This window comes from Astatotilapia calliptera, chromosome 10 (assembly GCF_964374335.1).
Source record: "Astatotilapia calliptera chromosome 10, fAstCal68.1, whole genome shotgun sequence".
Taxonomy (NCBI): Eukaryota; Metazoa; Chordata; class Actinopteri; order Cichliformes; family Cichlidae; genus Astatotilapia; species Astatotilapia calliptera.
In genome coordinates, this window is record NC_137431.1 from 26,464,552 (window position 1) to 26,479,903 (window position 15,352).

The following is a 15,352-nucleotide window of genomic DNA, read 5'->3' on the forward strand; positions in this document are numbered from 1 at the left end:
TGAAGAACAAAAAAAGAGGATAAATTTTATTTTACTTGATTTGAAATAAATCAGACACCATGTTATGTCAAAACATACAACAAGGAAAACAACAGAAATTATGGCCTCCCTGAGATTTATATTCATTAATATGATTGTCATTACTTCAGAGAATGTCACAGCTGGTGTACAAAAAGAGGTATGAAAGCCATGTTTGTCTTTAAAATTTAATAGATCATTGAAAATTACTCGGTTCACCTACTTACATAGCAAAATAATTAACTTTCCACATCAAGAAAGTAGATAAAATTACTACAACTGCAGATTCCTAGTTTCCACAAATAAGACCTGTTTTCAGTTTCTAAAATATAGATTCCTCATCCTTTGCATGGCTTCTGTTTCTTGCACTGAGTGGAGACATTTCGACTTCAAAGGTTTTGTCAAACGCACTGCAGTCCACGAGGAATGCTCCTTTTTCCAGGGAAATGCACGAAGCAAATCGGTGACCCCACAGAATCTCATCCTGTGTGTAGGATGTCCTTGCCTGGCATGTCATACCTGCAGAAAAGCATCAGCGGGTTAGGAACCGGTCACTTTATTGGAAAAAGATCCAACAGATTTTATCAGGACATAACTTTATTGTGTGCAAGTTTACATGAAAGCACATCTTTTTCTCTGCATTTATGCACTTTAGCCAGCACTGAGCCATAAGAATAAAGTTTTTTTTATAAACACAAATTTATTAATATTTTAGATGGTGAACAGTAACAGTAACCTTTTTCTTAGTTGGTTTCAGTTTGCCAACCACTCAAACAATGGCAAAAAAACTACCACAAAGCAGCTTTATGAAGATCTATGCTACTGTACGTGTTACTGTAACATCACAAAACAACCAGTAAACATCACAACAAGCAATAAAATCCCAGTTTAATAATAACACACATACTTAGCTCTTTTCAAAAATGACAAACAAGCAAAGTTGTAAACGTAGCTGTATCCATATTAAACAGCACAAGCACCACATTTCTACAAACCTGATGCCTCCACAATGCCTTCCAGGATAACGATAATCTCCAGTGTCTCCCTCTTCAAGCGCTTGGCCCCCACCTCCCAGAAGGGACTACTGTCATTGATGATATGGGCAATGGTTTGGGGCTCTACCAGGAGAAGCCTGTCTCCTCCAGTGTCATAGCCCAGATTGATCTCTGTCTGCTCCAGTGGGATGAACTCTCCCTCCTTGGTCTGCCTGGATTTGATCAGCTTGGCTCGGATCTTGGCGTCCACCATGTGGCTCTCTCGAAGGTCACCTATGCGGAAGAGCAAGCAAAGCTTCTCGTCACGCTCGCAGATGACGCAGTGTTTGCTGAAGATCAGTGTCTGGGCCCTCTGCTGTGGTCGGGAGATTTTAACGAACATACAGCCCACCATCACGGCATCGATAATGGAGCCGGTGATGGACTGGACCATCAGGAGCACCACACCCTCAGGACAATTAGCTGTTACCCTCCTGGTGCCGTACCCAATAGTCCTCTGGGTCTCCAGAGATAGCAGCAGGGCTGCGAGGTAGCTGTCCACATTTTCAAAGCATGCCTGCCACTGGGAGTCGTGGGCGTGTGCAATGTCGTCACGTAGCCAAGCATCTAAGAAGTAGATTGCACCAAAGGACATCCATGTGAGGATGTAACAGGCAGTGAAGACGAGAAGGAACCAGAGATATTTAAGATCTACTAATGTGGTGAAAATATCTGAAATGAAGCGACTCTTGTCTTTAATGTGTCCCAGATTAACCCTGCACTTGCCGTCCTTGGTGACGTAACGCTGGCGCTGATTGTTGGTAGTGACACATAGAGGCTGCTCGTCTCCCAGCAGCTTGCAGCGCCTCCTGAAGCTCTTTGCACTGTGCCACTTCTCTGTTGGAGAGAGAGCAATGTTGCCCCTGAAGGTTGATTGCCATTGAGAGCTCAAACGTTTAAAGTGTTTGTTACGATGCATGTGCAGAGATTTCAAGGTGTCTTCTACTGATTCTAGAGGAGTTTCTTGGATGACGTCCTGTTGATGAACCTCATGCTCAGCTGGAGCGAACACCTGAGAGGAACTCTCAGGTGGACACTGAGGCCCCTCTTGGGATGGTGGGTGTGACGAGCAGTTAGTGATCATCATGGATCAAAGTGAATTTATCTGCAACCTGAAATTGCAGAAAATATTACATAATATTCACAATATTCCAAAAATATTGCAGAAAAATGTGGATATGGATGATGTGATGTGGCCAACAATGATTCAACATTGCACACAGTTCATGCTTTATTGTCGGGGAGAGTTAGTGTACACAGAACAGAGTGGCTGAGTAAACCAATGGCTCTAGTCGTGTAGACGTTCAGAAACCAAACCAAGCATCATAGTGAAAAAGAAAGGTAATATGTGTGACTTCAGACATGACATGGTTGTTGGCTGAAACCAAACTTCCATTCTAAAGTAATTTAAATTAATTTAAAACAACAATCAAAATAATAAATCTGGTTCTTGTCATCCTTTTACTGAATAGAGAGAACACGACTCAGTCAAACTATTTATAATTATTTTATTTAATCATCTTCCGGAAGAGAGAGACATGCACAGCCCAAAGCCATTTTGCAGATCTCTAGCGTTAGAAACCAAAAATGGTTTGTATTATTTTGGTCCTTTACACGTCACACATAGTTTCGATAAAAACAACTCCTTCTGTGTTACTTAGTTCCTACTTAGTTCTGTCTGGTTTCCTGTATATGCCTCTGCAGCTCTGCACTAAACTTCCTGTTTTTCAGTCTGGCTGAGCACTTGGTTTATGAGTCAAAGCTGGCCTTGCTTTACAGGCCTTTATTATTAAAATACATAAAACAATATAATCTAAAAAAAAGGACTAAGAACATATATTTATTCTTTGACTATGTATTTACTTATTCATGCTGCCAGGTCATCCTCTATTTATATTCAGGTGATTCACGAGGTTACCTCAGATTCAGATCAGCATAACAGCAGGTTTCATCTGTCTGAAGTGGGCTGATCAGTCACCGCTGCAACTTGTTGCACATGCAGGGATTGTCCTAATCCTTAAAATTAATCTGAACTACACCAAAGAATACAAAGGATTTGAAAAGATTACCAACTGTATTTGCCTGAAGGCTTAAATCTAGAAAGTAGTGTCCAGATGTGGCCAAAATTCATCTTGACTACATGTGTGCCCATCTGTGTAATACATTTACAGCTATCAAGCAACATGAGTCAGGGAGACAGGATTTTACTACAAGGAAACATTCGAAAACAAATAACAACTTACAATCTTAAATCTTTCTAGCCCATTTATGCTTTAGAGTTGCTTAAGGATTTTGAGCAACTAGTAGCTGTTTGTAGATGAGGGTGTCGCATATCTCACGTGTTGTATTGATAATATAAAACACCTAGCAAGATTTTTGTTTTAAAAATAAGCATCAGCCATATGTGATAATTGTCAAATAAGATGTAGTCTATAAATAAAAAGTAAACTATTATAAAATATAGTAGTTTATATAGTTTAACAATGATAAAAAAAAATACTGTGTTACAATAGCCAGTTACAATCAATATAATTTAATATGAAGCTTAATTATGAACTCAGTCCAGACATTTTGTAAGGTGCAAGAGTATAAACAAATATGGTGGAAATACAGATTGATATTCAATTAGTATTATCTTCTACAACTTTGTAACTTTAGAGGTTTTATATAAACAATAGTCATTTCCATACATGTTGAACTGCTGTGGATGGGTTTCAGTCTTTTTTTTCTTCCTTTTTTGTTTCATTTTCAATGTAACCAGTCCTTGTGATGTTTTTTGTAACTATATTTACAATACGTTAATACTTAGTCAAAAAATATTTTGAGTAAAAAAAAATTACATTGCCAAATATTCCATGTTATGCTAAGCTGACCTGATTGGGGCACTCAGACTGACTGCTACTCCAGGCAACGAAAACCTGAAGTAAGTCGACAAGTACAGTATGCATGTATTTTTAAATTTTTAATGAGTTATTTCCAGGATATTCATTGGAAAGTAGAATATGTAGCGCAGTTTAATCAATAAGGGTACTGGCAGAAAATAATTCACCCACATTAGACTGTTTTTTTGTTGTTGGTTTTGACAGGTAATCTTTGATGTTTCCCTCAATTTTCACTTTTTTTTTTTTTACATTTTCCATATCCAATCAATCAGTTAACCAAATTAATCCAAATGTATCATTATGAATAAAAATTAATTTAATTTAGATTCCTGTGAAAACAAGCATTACATAAATACCACACAACAGTGTATCTGTGTTTTCTATTGCTTAAAATACAGGACAAGTAACTGAGTAAGTTTAGATAAAGAAAGCAAAGACAGTATTAATGTCTTATAGATTGAGTTCACATGTTCAGATTTATTTACTGAAAACGTGAAAACCCCACATACCTCTGCAAAGCATGTCTTAAGATGAACGCTGCTGCTGGTATAATGTAACTTCCTTCAGCTCATCGGGGTAATCAAATGGAGGAGGAGAGAGTTTAGAGTGAAGAGCTGCTGCTGTGGAGCTATGCAGCTGTTTGTCTCCTCCCCCTCAATCGTTCAGAGCACAAACACTGACAATGTTTTTTCATTCTTACAGTCTGCTTTCACAAACCTAATATGATTCACGGTGCATTCAAAAGCCTGCAACAGTTTTTGGAACATTTCAGCCCAGATACTCTCACCCTAGTCAGATAATTTAATCAGCCCTGAACATAATAAAACCTGGGTGTATACAGTTTTCTTTAACTTTTGTAAAGCGATTTGTTGAAATGATGCTGGAAAAAGTTCCACAAAAGCATGGACACTTAAGGCTGTTTTATAGGTCATCTATCAGTGGTGGCAGCTGTAAATGACACACAGACCCGACCGAATACAATACAGGGATCAAATTAACGAATGGAACTTACAAAAATAAGCTGCTACTATATTCTCTGCATACTGAGCATTATGAAGTTGTATGATGGCAAGACCCATCACCAAGAACACTCATCATTTCTATTCATCAAGAACAGCCTGGACAAGGTCTCGAAAAAATTGAGTGTTTCGGTTTATTTGGATAAGTTATATCAGAACACACAGACACACATGGAAAAATTCAGTTTCACTGCTCAAACAAGATAATTTGCAATACTAAGTGCAAGGTCCAGAGCAGGTCTTTCACAACATAATGGTCCTTTAGAGGCGCTTAGGTTCAAACAAATAAACTCCTGAAATCACATCAGTAAGTTTGATTAATGAAGTGCAGCAAAGTTACCCTGAATACAGCATCATGTGTCAATGGAGGGCAAGGTTCTGGTTACACCTCAGGGGGCTGGGGAGTAATAAATCCCCAGTGACAACACCTCAACCATTTATGTGATGAGCTGTTCAGCCTGTATACATGTAAATGTTTATATTTTATGCAAATAACAGAAAATAGAAATGAATAAAGGCAAAGAGTCCTTATTTCCACAGTGGAAAAGTGCTGTAGTATCTTGTTGGGATTTTTTCTCTTTCCAAGAATCTATTTGATTTTGGCCAAAGCTGCAGCTCTCCTCTCCGTATTCTGAAACAAAGCTCGGACCAGATTCTTCACCTCCGAACTCGAGAACTCCAAAGCCAGCGGACCTTTACTGTCAGCCCACCTATGGAGACGAATCAGAGACAAGTCAGACAGCCACACAAAAGAAAAGAGATATAGTAAGATACTTAGATCTTCCAGTCAAAGACTATTAATGGTCCCACAAAGTCATTTTAAGACCAGGGGGGATAAATCCTTTAGAACTGTGGCCCCCTCCAGCTTTAAGAAGCAGCTGAAGACTCATTTATTCAGACTGGTTTAACTAGTTTTAGGCAGTATGATGTTTTAAGTATGCTGTTATACATATTATGGCTATGTTCACACTGCAGGCGAAAGCGCATCAAATCCGACTTTTTTGACCCTATGTGACCCATATCCGATCATGGTATGACAGTGTGAACAGCACAAATCCGATATTTTCAAATCCGATCTGGGTCACTTTCGTATGTGGTACTGAATCCGATACATATCCGATGTTTCAGAAAGCGACTGCTGTTTGAACGGTGAAGGCGCATTAAATCCGTCTTTTACGTCACTGACACAAGACAGACGCCAATTATCAGCGCCGGAGAAGCGCCCGATAAGACATCGCGAACGCTTCCTGGCTATCAGGTGAAACTGCTGGGAAGACAACGTTGGAGAAACGTGACCATTTTATTTGTACTGCATAATCTGCAGATTCTGACAAAAATCTGCAACTATCCTTTGAAGCACCGCTCCTCTAAAACAGCAATAACGATAATTATTAGGTTATCTACATTATTATGTAAATAACAAAATAGCTTAAAGCAAAAAAATTGGGAAACGTAAAGTCTTTATATTAAGGGCCATCAGTCAAACAATACTGTTTGCTCTGGTCTAAACAGAGCGCGTTGTGTGTGACATCTTCTTTTGCGCATGCGGGCCGCTTTGAGCGTTCACACTAGAGCGCGTTTGCTGTCGCATTTTATTTGTAGTGTGAACGAGCAGACAAAAAAATCGGATTTGATCAAAAAATCGGAATTGAGCATTAAGACCTGCAGTGTAAACGTAGCCTATGTTTTTATCTTCTGTGCTTTTTTTTTTTTTTTTTTAATGCCAGTTTTTAATGCAAAGCACTCTGTGGATTATTTTCCTCCCCCCATGACAGGTACTGGATAAATAAATACATAAATAAATAAATATGCATGCATGTAAAAGCAGACTTATAAAAATTTATCAATGGAGAAATATCACTGTAAATTCCTACATACTAACTTTTCTTTTATAGCTATAAAAATATAACACCGTCACACTTACAAACAAGCCATTAATTTAAAGGCTGAATGGATTAAAAGTAATGACAAGCCACTGTTACACCACACCTTTATGTTATTTTCTGTGTTGTGAAGTTTCTTTCTTACCTGTCAACAATCTCCTGCAGATTGGCCTGCAGCACGATGACGAGCTCCTTGAAGGTGCCCCACTTCTTCACATAGAGGGGCACTTCCTCCTGATATTTCTTATTCTTCTTTTCCTCAGCCAGAGGGATAAAGACCAGCGGGCCTTCATCAATTATAGTTTGGCACAAAGTCTGGAGATGGTTCCCATCCTCAGAGGAAATGTCCTATAGTGACAAATACAATCCTTATTAAAGAGTAAATATGTCAACTCCGAGCATGTAACACAGCATCCTAGTATTAGAACCTGAATTTCATATTTCATCAACCAAAGACAACATCTTATTAGGGCTTTATTATGACAAATGTTTATTTGCTTGATTCGTCAACTTTAATTTCAGTAACGCAAACCTCTAGCATCATGACTTTGGCAGTAACTTCTGTGATGGCTGTGTTGAGGAGGTTGCCCATGGCTTTACAATAGATGCTGACCGGAAGGACATCCTGCCAGACTGTACCCAACTGCTTCAACTGATGAATAACCTGCAATCAAACAAAAAGATGAGTGGAGCATGAGTAAAAAGCACTGCACAGCCTAAAGGGTGAAAATGGACTAACATGTATGTAGTGCTTTCCTAGTCTTACTGACCACTCAAAGGACTTTGAATGGATATTTACATTATACTCATTAACTATTTAATAAGGATATCAATTAAGAAAGCATTTCAGCTGCCCCTCGTGTGGCTCTGATGGAATTGATCCCCCCATTTAGACACCCCTATTTACCACAGTCTTTGAAAAGCCTTATTGGAAGGTGTAACTTAACCTCATACGCCTCTTTTCCACTAGCACCTATCTGGCTCAACTCGACTCTTAGTGTTTTCTATCAGTTGGTACTACCTGGCACCGGGTACTTTTTAGTACCACTCGGCCAGGGTTCCAAGCACCCAAGAGTCGAGCCGAATGGCTCTCTTTTTCCTTAAGCCAAAGACCCAGCAGCAGACATTCCTCAGTGTCCTCCATTGTTGTGTTGCATTTGTGTCACATACAAATAATGTCACGGGCCTCCTTGCTCTAATGACCCCAGCTACACTGAGGTTATACTCAATTATAGTTCTTAAACTACAAAACCGAGTTTAGTCGAGTAAGAACAAGTGGAAAAGAGGCCTGATCATGATATACTTCTATTCAAACCTTCTTCTAACAACAGTGCTAACCACCACATCAGCTTGGTGCCCAAACTCTTTTTCTATAATGAGCATTTCTCCCCACTCACCTGCCGTACTGCTTTGCTAGCTGCAGTGTAGTTATCTTCATCATCCAGGTTGCAGAAATTGTGAGCAGTGGAAAGTCGCTCCAGCAGTTCAGCTCTCTGAACATTCAGCTGGGCTAAGAAGCATTGGGCACCTGCAAGAAAAAGAACAAAAAGGGATAAATGTTTTTGGAGAGATAAGTGTGCTCATATTTCAAAGCAAACTGTAGATTGAATGTTGGTCCTTGGTAGGAAACTTTTGCCCCGATTTTGCCATAAAGCCCCTTTCTCTCTTTGGTCCAGCGTGACAGAAACTTGAAATCAAATCTTGAGTATCTGAATCATTAATAATTTGCATCTGGCAACAACAGAGGGCAGTTCATAGTACGACAATTCATGACAGAATGCTTACCCAGTTTCCTGAATCCTGGCACCATGTCAACAAAAGTTGCGACGCCCTCGCTGAGAGGCTGCGGCAGGTGGTTTCTGAAATGGTGACCCAGGGTGAGTAGATGATGGGCCAGGTACATGCAGTTGTTGTGCTGGATGGCAGCTAGGTGAGGAAATTTGAGCAGGTTTTCCCTGAGTAACAGAGAAACAACAGTTACTCATTTACATTTTCGCAATACATGTACTGCTTTTGTCCGTCACATGTTATGTGATGGAAACAGCCTTACTTGTGGTACGTTGGCACAACATCGTAGAACAGCTGGAAAATGTTTCTCACAGTGAAGAAGAGCTGCAAAGCACTGCAAAGAAGAACAGAACAGTTTTCAAATTGAGTGCGTAAAGAATCAACCTTCCCCGTGCAGTGTAAAGTCTATATATAAATAAAAGGATATTTTGACCTATTTTGGACAGAGGTATTGAAATCACTTTGAAACTGCAACAGCTAAGGGACAGTATTAGATTTCTCATTTTAGAAAAGCACAGAAGGATTATTATCAGGACTCAAGCATACATCAACACAAAACACAGTGAGCTCTCTCAGAACTGTAACAGACCTTTGTGTTGAGCTCCCAACAGCTTCACACAGAGTGTCGAGTGCCAGCTCCATCAGCTGCTGCACTGACTCACTGATGCGACAGGCTGGCAGCCTCAGACTCCACGCAGACAGCTGCTTTGAGTTCTCCATTGTCACCTCCTCCTTTAAGCTCTCTGGCTTGACCTTGCTCTCTGAACTTGGAGCTGGCAGCTTGGGGAGGCGAAGTTTTGAGTCTGGTGTGATCTATTACATAAAGTTTGTAAGAAGGAAATAATTTGCAGCAGGGGTAATTACAAGCGTAATCACACATGCATGTAATTTTGTACAACTCCAGTGGAATAGTTATTTAAATACATCTTCACACAACAGTTTTTGTAGCATATTTAGGAGGTGGCCTGATGAAAACCATTTAATGATTTTTACACAAAGATCTTAAAAGGATAAGGAAAACTTCACAATATTAGCTAAAAATACAACATAATTCATTTTTTGACATTCTGTGGAATGTTTTTCACATTATGATAAGAGAACACTCAGACACTCAGCCTCACATACTTTGACTGTGTTATGCATCTTTGAGGTCATGAGTTTACGGGCTGCTACAATGACGTCCTTGCACTTCTTGCTGGCAAAATGACAGTTAACATCTCTGGCATATTTGAGCAGGTCTGTGGAATCACCCTGCAGATACTCCATCTCCTTTAGAGACTTCTCGAACTCCTCTGTTTCCTTTATCACCTTCAACACAAAAAGAGAACAAATACATAGTAAAAATGTAGTTGCGTGTATTATAATATTATTATACTAGACAAAGAGCTGTTAGGTCCATACAGTGTTGTATTTCTCCAGCTGGCTGCTGTTGGTGGGGATGGAGTGCACCAAGCACTCATGTATGATGGTGTGGGACATTTCCTCCCAAATCAGCTCCCCCAAGATAGCGGACAACTTTTTATCACCAATCGACACGTCTGGAAAATAATAAACAAGTGACTTGCCTCTTCAACAAGACTCAGATGCAATATTTCAGGTTAGCATGGATAATTTCTCCTCATATTCAGTCTGTCATTGCTTTCTATGTAATGACCCCAAAAGATGTAAAACCCAGTATGTATTTTACAACCAGTACGTGCAGCCATACTGTACCTAGGAGGTGTGAATGAAGCGTCTTGAGCACCAGCAGCAGCTTGTTGTAGACCTTTGAAGGTGCGCATCGCTCCTCGTCGCTCTCCTCCAAACACTGCAGGGCCAGCGTGGTTCCCTCACCCTGCTGCTCAGTCACTCTCACAGACAGAGATGCGTACATCACCAACGGCTTCAACATGTTCTTCAAAAGCACCTGACCTGAATATCAACAGAAAGCATAAGTGAGCGGGGTTCTGACCTCAGGTACATTGTGCTTCAGAGCTAAATAGATTAACCTGGCTGACTCACTTGAGAAACATCTTTAACAAAGAAAATTATGTTATAAAAATTGCAGCGCTGTACCACAAATATGGTATAGAACAGTCACACATTTATCATAAATATTTTAAATGAAATAAAGTACATACAAGGTATTATACACATTTTAAAAGAACACAAAAGTACTGCTGCTTTATGGCGGTGCTGCTTCTTCTTACTGAAGAGTTTGATCTTGTGCTGAAGGTCTCCCTGGATGGCCAGAGCTTGCAGGACAGAGCTCAGTAGTGTAGGTGGTTTCAGTTCGCCATCCTTACTGCAAGCACTGCTCAGTTTCAGCTCCACCTTCAAGAAAGACATCTCCCCTGCAGGCTCTGGGAACACACACCCAAAAGCTACAGCTCAAGTATACTTTAAGATTATCTTATAAAATCTAACTAATGTGTTCAAGCCTGTTGGGCACAATCGTGGATAACGTTCTCACCTGGAAAAAGGTGAGAGCTAGTTAGCAATAGAGCTTGGCTTGTTTATTTAGCACATGAAATGTGGAAAAGAGCTCACACAAAGAGTGGTACCCTGTTCTTTCAGGATGTCTTACCCTTTGTGGATGGTAACTTCCAGATGACGAGGCGCTTCCATTCATCTCCCAGGTGGTAAATGAGGTTCTCTCTCTGCACTGTCAACTCAGAGCTGAGAGCACTGAGGAGCGGCAGCTCAGAAGTCTTCCAGCGCTTCAGTGATCCCACACTTTTCCTTGCCTTCAATAAAAATATGACCCATGAAGTAGTCTGTTTATGTCCACTCAGCTACCGAGAGAAAGCATCTTACACAGGCAACAGGACAACAACTGTGGAACAGTAACCAGGTCACTTTAGGGAAACAGTTCCCCTCTTCTTCATTTAAAAGAGTCACATGTACGCAGGAGGCATTCCAGCCATCTTTTTCAGTCTATTTAACACAGTTGTCTGGGGTTCTCTTTTTGTATAACTGAACAGCATTGTTAGTGCAGCGTATCTGGTCACAGTAACTGACACACACACAGACCCCAAAGGAACTAAAAAAAATCTTTTAACAATGGCCCATTTTATCATGGTATTTGTGTGATTGTATTTGTTCTGCCTCATCTTTACTGACACAGTCATGCCTTTTGTTTTTCAGCTGTACTTCACTTAGCTTAAAGCCACTGTATAGGCTCACTGGGGTGAATTGCACATTGGATTAGATATGTCACAAAAATGCCATTGAGTGAAAAGGCCAAACATAGCTACCTCTGTTTGAATTAACTACAAACAGCATACAACACTGACTGGCAGTGCTTTGTTCTTTTTTGGAACAGCTTTTATTATAATCACATTTATTTCAGATATATTGTAAGTGAACTTTCTGAGGAAGCAGGCAAATATGATCAAGTCATTACACCAGTTTTCAGTCACCCTCTGCTTTTTTCACCTCCACATTTTGTATCACTAAATATTTTAACTTGTTTGTGAAACATTAAAACAAATTTCTGTTTATCAAAATGAAAGGAAATGAAAGAACTTGTTAAGTAAGGTAACACAGACTTATTACCTTAACAGTAAGTAGAATAAATTAAATAGTACTGGACTGATGGTTAATGATTGCCTTTCTAGTAAGTTGAGCACTCAAAAAGTCTCAGAAGCTCACATTTATCTATGCTTAAGCACTTTCTAACATTCACACGCACATTCAAACTCCAATGGATGTTATTCACAACTCAAGGTTTGGGATCTCGCTCAAGGACACTTTGGCATGCGAACCGGAGGAGTCCGCGACTGAACCTCTAACCTGCTTTACCACCTAACCTGGGGCTCATGTGTGCAGTCACCTTAAAAAGAAATTTCTGAGGCAGATAAATGCTGGTTTAGCGCTGAGTATTGTTTAAAGTAACCTAAGGCTGTGTGGACATGAATGAAGCAGCTCTTACTCTTTCCAGCCGGTTGGCAGCATCCACATACTTCTTCTCCAGTAAAGCCTTGTTGAATTCTTCCATTGCACTGTGAAACTGAGTCACACGGCAGATACATCAGTCACAGAAACATCTATACCGCCTTAAAAACAAACAAACAAACAAACAAACAAAAACCACACACACGCACAAAAAAAACAGGATCTTTGCTAATAAAACACTTTGTCAAGTGACAGAAGCTGGCCAGTTCACCCTATTTTTCAGGATAATTTACAATCATAACTCATTGTTATTATTTTTATCATTATTGTTGTTGTTGTTGTTGTTATATGAAAATACATTAAAAACAAAAACACTACATAGAAAAACAGAACACACAAATTCTCAAAAAATATAAACACAAAACATACAAGAGAATTAAAAACGAACATACATGCAATTAAAAACCGATAAGAGATGATTAAAGGATCACGAAAAGAACACAAACGAGAGAAGAAGAGACGCTATCACATCAAAGCAAATAATTAAAAATGTGTTTTCTGAAGTTTCATGAGGAAAAATTGATTTTGCAAGTCTCAGCTCGTCATGCAGGATTGTTCCATGCCAAGGGGTCCTATTACATTTAAGTGATGCTAAAACTAGTAAGAATATGAACTTCTGCATTTTGAAACAGTTGGTGTGCTTTTCTCTTTATATTAAAAAACAAAACAAAAAAACAAAACAAAACAAGAACAGTAGTAAAGTATCCTAGAGCAATAGAGACCTTTATTATGGGAGCTGTTTGGAGAAAGGACTGGTTGGAAGCATCCATGCAATTATTTGACTTTAATATAAAAACTCAAGAATAGTGTACCTCTTTTAGGTGTCCAAGCATTGTTATGATGACGGTATTTTTCTCCAGCTGTTGCTTCAGCTTTGTATATTCAGCCACGGCTACATGGACGTTCTGCACCTACGTCCACATCAACAAATACTTTAAAAGCATGCTACTAAGTTATACCACAAGAAAAACCTACTTCATGAAACAGAATGAGACCTGGTTCAACTTTCACTTTAAACAATTTCATACATACTTCATTCTCAATGCAGTTTTTTAGAGTGTCCATTTCTTTGGAGACTGCATCAACCTGTAACATCAGCTCCTCTGATGACTGGAGACTGGGCAGGAAATCGTTGTATCGCTTATTTATCATGTCGCACACCTCTTCCTGGAGAAAAGACATAAAGACAAACGAGTCTTTTATTTCATATTAATAATTATGAGACAACCATTTAACTTTTACTCATCTATAACCTGCTGAATAAGCTCAGATAGCACATTTTTGAAGTTTCTTAACGATTACAATTATTTGTGTGTTGTTGAAAATAAGCCTAAGGCTTAGTGTGTAGTGTAACTCCTATCAAAACACACAACAGTTGATATAAATACACTATGGTGGAAATCATGCAAAACCCAAATAAGAGCAGTTAAATTAATTTAATGCGGCAGACAAACGTGGAAGAAGGCTGTCAGAGCTGGCTAAAACTTTAACAGGTGTCCTGAAATCCTGTTAACTACAGCCTATTTATTACTATAAGTAAAGATATTAGACCTAAAAAAAAAAGATCAGCTGGCGATAACTAGTCACCTGGTGTTTGTATCACCTACGATGCCCAGCCAGAAACATTAAGCCTGTTTAACCACGGCACGGCAACTCACATCATTCATTATAAGATCTGCATCAGACCAAAAGTCGTCTCTAAATCTAGAGAAAGCATAACTTATTTCTTAAGCTTACACACCTCCTCCCGTTGTACAGTAATATTTACAAGCCACGTAACCTAGGTGTCAGTACTGAGTCTGTACCACAGATAGCTTAGTCCAAATCTTGCTAAACAAACGAAGTTAACTCGCTTTGAGCTTTACTGACAGTCTGCATGTATTATCAGATTTTCTGGTTAATTTCTACATGCAGCTGAGTGTAACTTCAGGTAGTAAAGTTAAAGCAATGACGGGGACTTAACCGTAAACCCGCTAACAGCTAAGAGTTGGTTCAAACTTTGCGTATCGCGACGTTAGCTGATGCTATGACGCTAGTCGGTGGTTACCTTTGTGTCCTCCACTTTTCGCGACATCTTGCTTATTTTGCCAGACAGATCCTCCTTCTCCAGTTTGCCAGAGCTGGCTAGAACTTCAGTCACAAACGACGCCATGCTTTTAGTAACGTTATATTGTCCTAGCAAAACTGTGACAGGTCAGCACAACAGCAGCAGCTCAGGACCCGCCGACCGCTCTGATTGGTCCTCACTGTCGTCTTTGATTACGCCTGCAAACTGCTGCGAGATCAAACCACTACCGCCCCCAGGTGTTCCCGCAGGGTAGATGTAAATATTTTGGAAAAAAAGAGAAGAAGCTGACGCAAAAAGACAGTCATAAAAAAATCTTGTTAGCCTTTCATAATTTTTAATTTTATTAAACTTTTTAAACGGTTTTAAACAATTTTAATTGTTTAAAATATATATAAAATACACACAAAAATACTGTCTGAAGCTCAAATTGTCTGGTTTATATGTGGAAATTTTGACTCGATTTTAACTTTATTTTATCCATGTCTTGTTTTCTTTTTCATTTACCTTTGGTCAATGAGCTGGTTTCAGTTTTTGTGCAAATGTACTGTTTATAAAGTTGGGGGATCCTGCAGTCAGGTGAGACTGAAAAAGTCACTTGGATGAGTGACGAAACGTTTCTCCTATTGTAAACGCTACGTCCAGATCAACAATTGTTTTGTTTCTTTAATTACCCTGCAAATTTTATTTGATTAACTTACTTATCTTAATGGTTAAATTTCATATA

General features: G+C 39.2%; 2 protein-coding genes across 2 annotated transcripts; both read right to left on the bottom strand.

Annotated features, from left to right (window-relative positions):
- LOC113030612 (G protein-activated inward rectifier potassium channel 3-like) lies at window positions 1–4,527 on the bottom strand. The gene is made up of 3 exons (XM_026182210.2): window positions 4,444–4,527; window positions 1,014–2,164; window positions 1–537 (listed from the first exon to the last, which is right to left on the bottom strand). The coding sequence occupies exons 2-3, from the start codon at window positions 2,137–2,139 to the stop codon at window positions 341–343; spliced, it is 1,323 nt and encodes a 440-aa protein (XP_026037995.2). The 5' UTR covers window positions 2,140–2,164; window positions 4,444–4,527; the 3' UTR covers window positions 1–340.
- A 537-nt stretch (window positions 4,528–5,064) lies between these two features.
- Window positions 5,065–14,826, bottom strand: zw10 (zw10 kinetochore protein). The gene is made up of 16 exons (XM_026182209.2): window positions 14,608–14,826; window positions 13,593–13,727; window positions 13,373–13,471; window positions 12,538–12,615; window positions 11,191–11,350; window positions 10,814–10,966; window positions 10,338–10,535; window positions 10,026–10,162; window positions 9,750–9,932; window positions 9,214–9,437; window positions 8,887–8,958; window positions 8,622–8,791; window positions 8,234–8,364; window positions 7,369–7,500; window positions 6,982–7,184; window positions 5,065–5,663 (listed from the first exon to the last, which is right to left on the bottom strand). Exons 1-16 carry the CDS (start codon window positions 14,710–14,712, stop codon window positions 5,543–5,545), a joined length of 2,301 nt encoding a protein of 766 aa, XP_026037994.2. The 5' UTR covers window positions 14,713–14,826; the 3' UTR covers window positions 5,065–5,542.
- Between the last annotated feature and the right edge of the window lie 526 nt (window positions 14,827–15,352).

Coding starts and splice junctions, on each gene's coding strand:
- LOC113030612 (XM_026182210.2), bottom strand. CDS start 2,139: ATGATGATCACTAACTGCTCGTCACACCCACCATCCCAAGAGGGGCCT. Junction 538..1,013: donor AGGCATTGTGGAGGCATCAG/GTTTGTAGAAAT, acceptor GCTTTTCTGCAG/GTATGACATGCCAGGCAAGG.
- zw10 (XM_026182209.2), bottom strand. CDS start 14,712: ATGGCGTCGTTTGTGACTGAAGTTCTAGCCAGCTCTGGCAAACTGGAG. Junction 11,351..12,537: donor CTGCCAACCGGCTGGAAAGA/GTAAGAGCTGCT, acceptor TTTTTATTGAAG/GCAAGGAAAAGTGTGGGATC. Junction 8,792..8,886: donor GTTGTGCCAACGTACCACAA/GTAAGGCTGTTT, acceptor TCTGTTACTCAG/GGAAAACCTGCTCAAATTTC.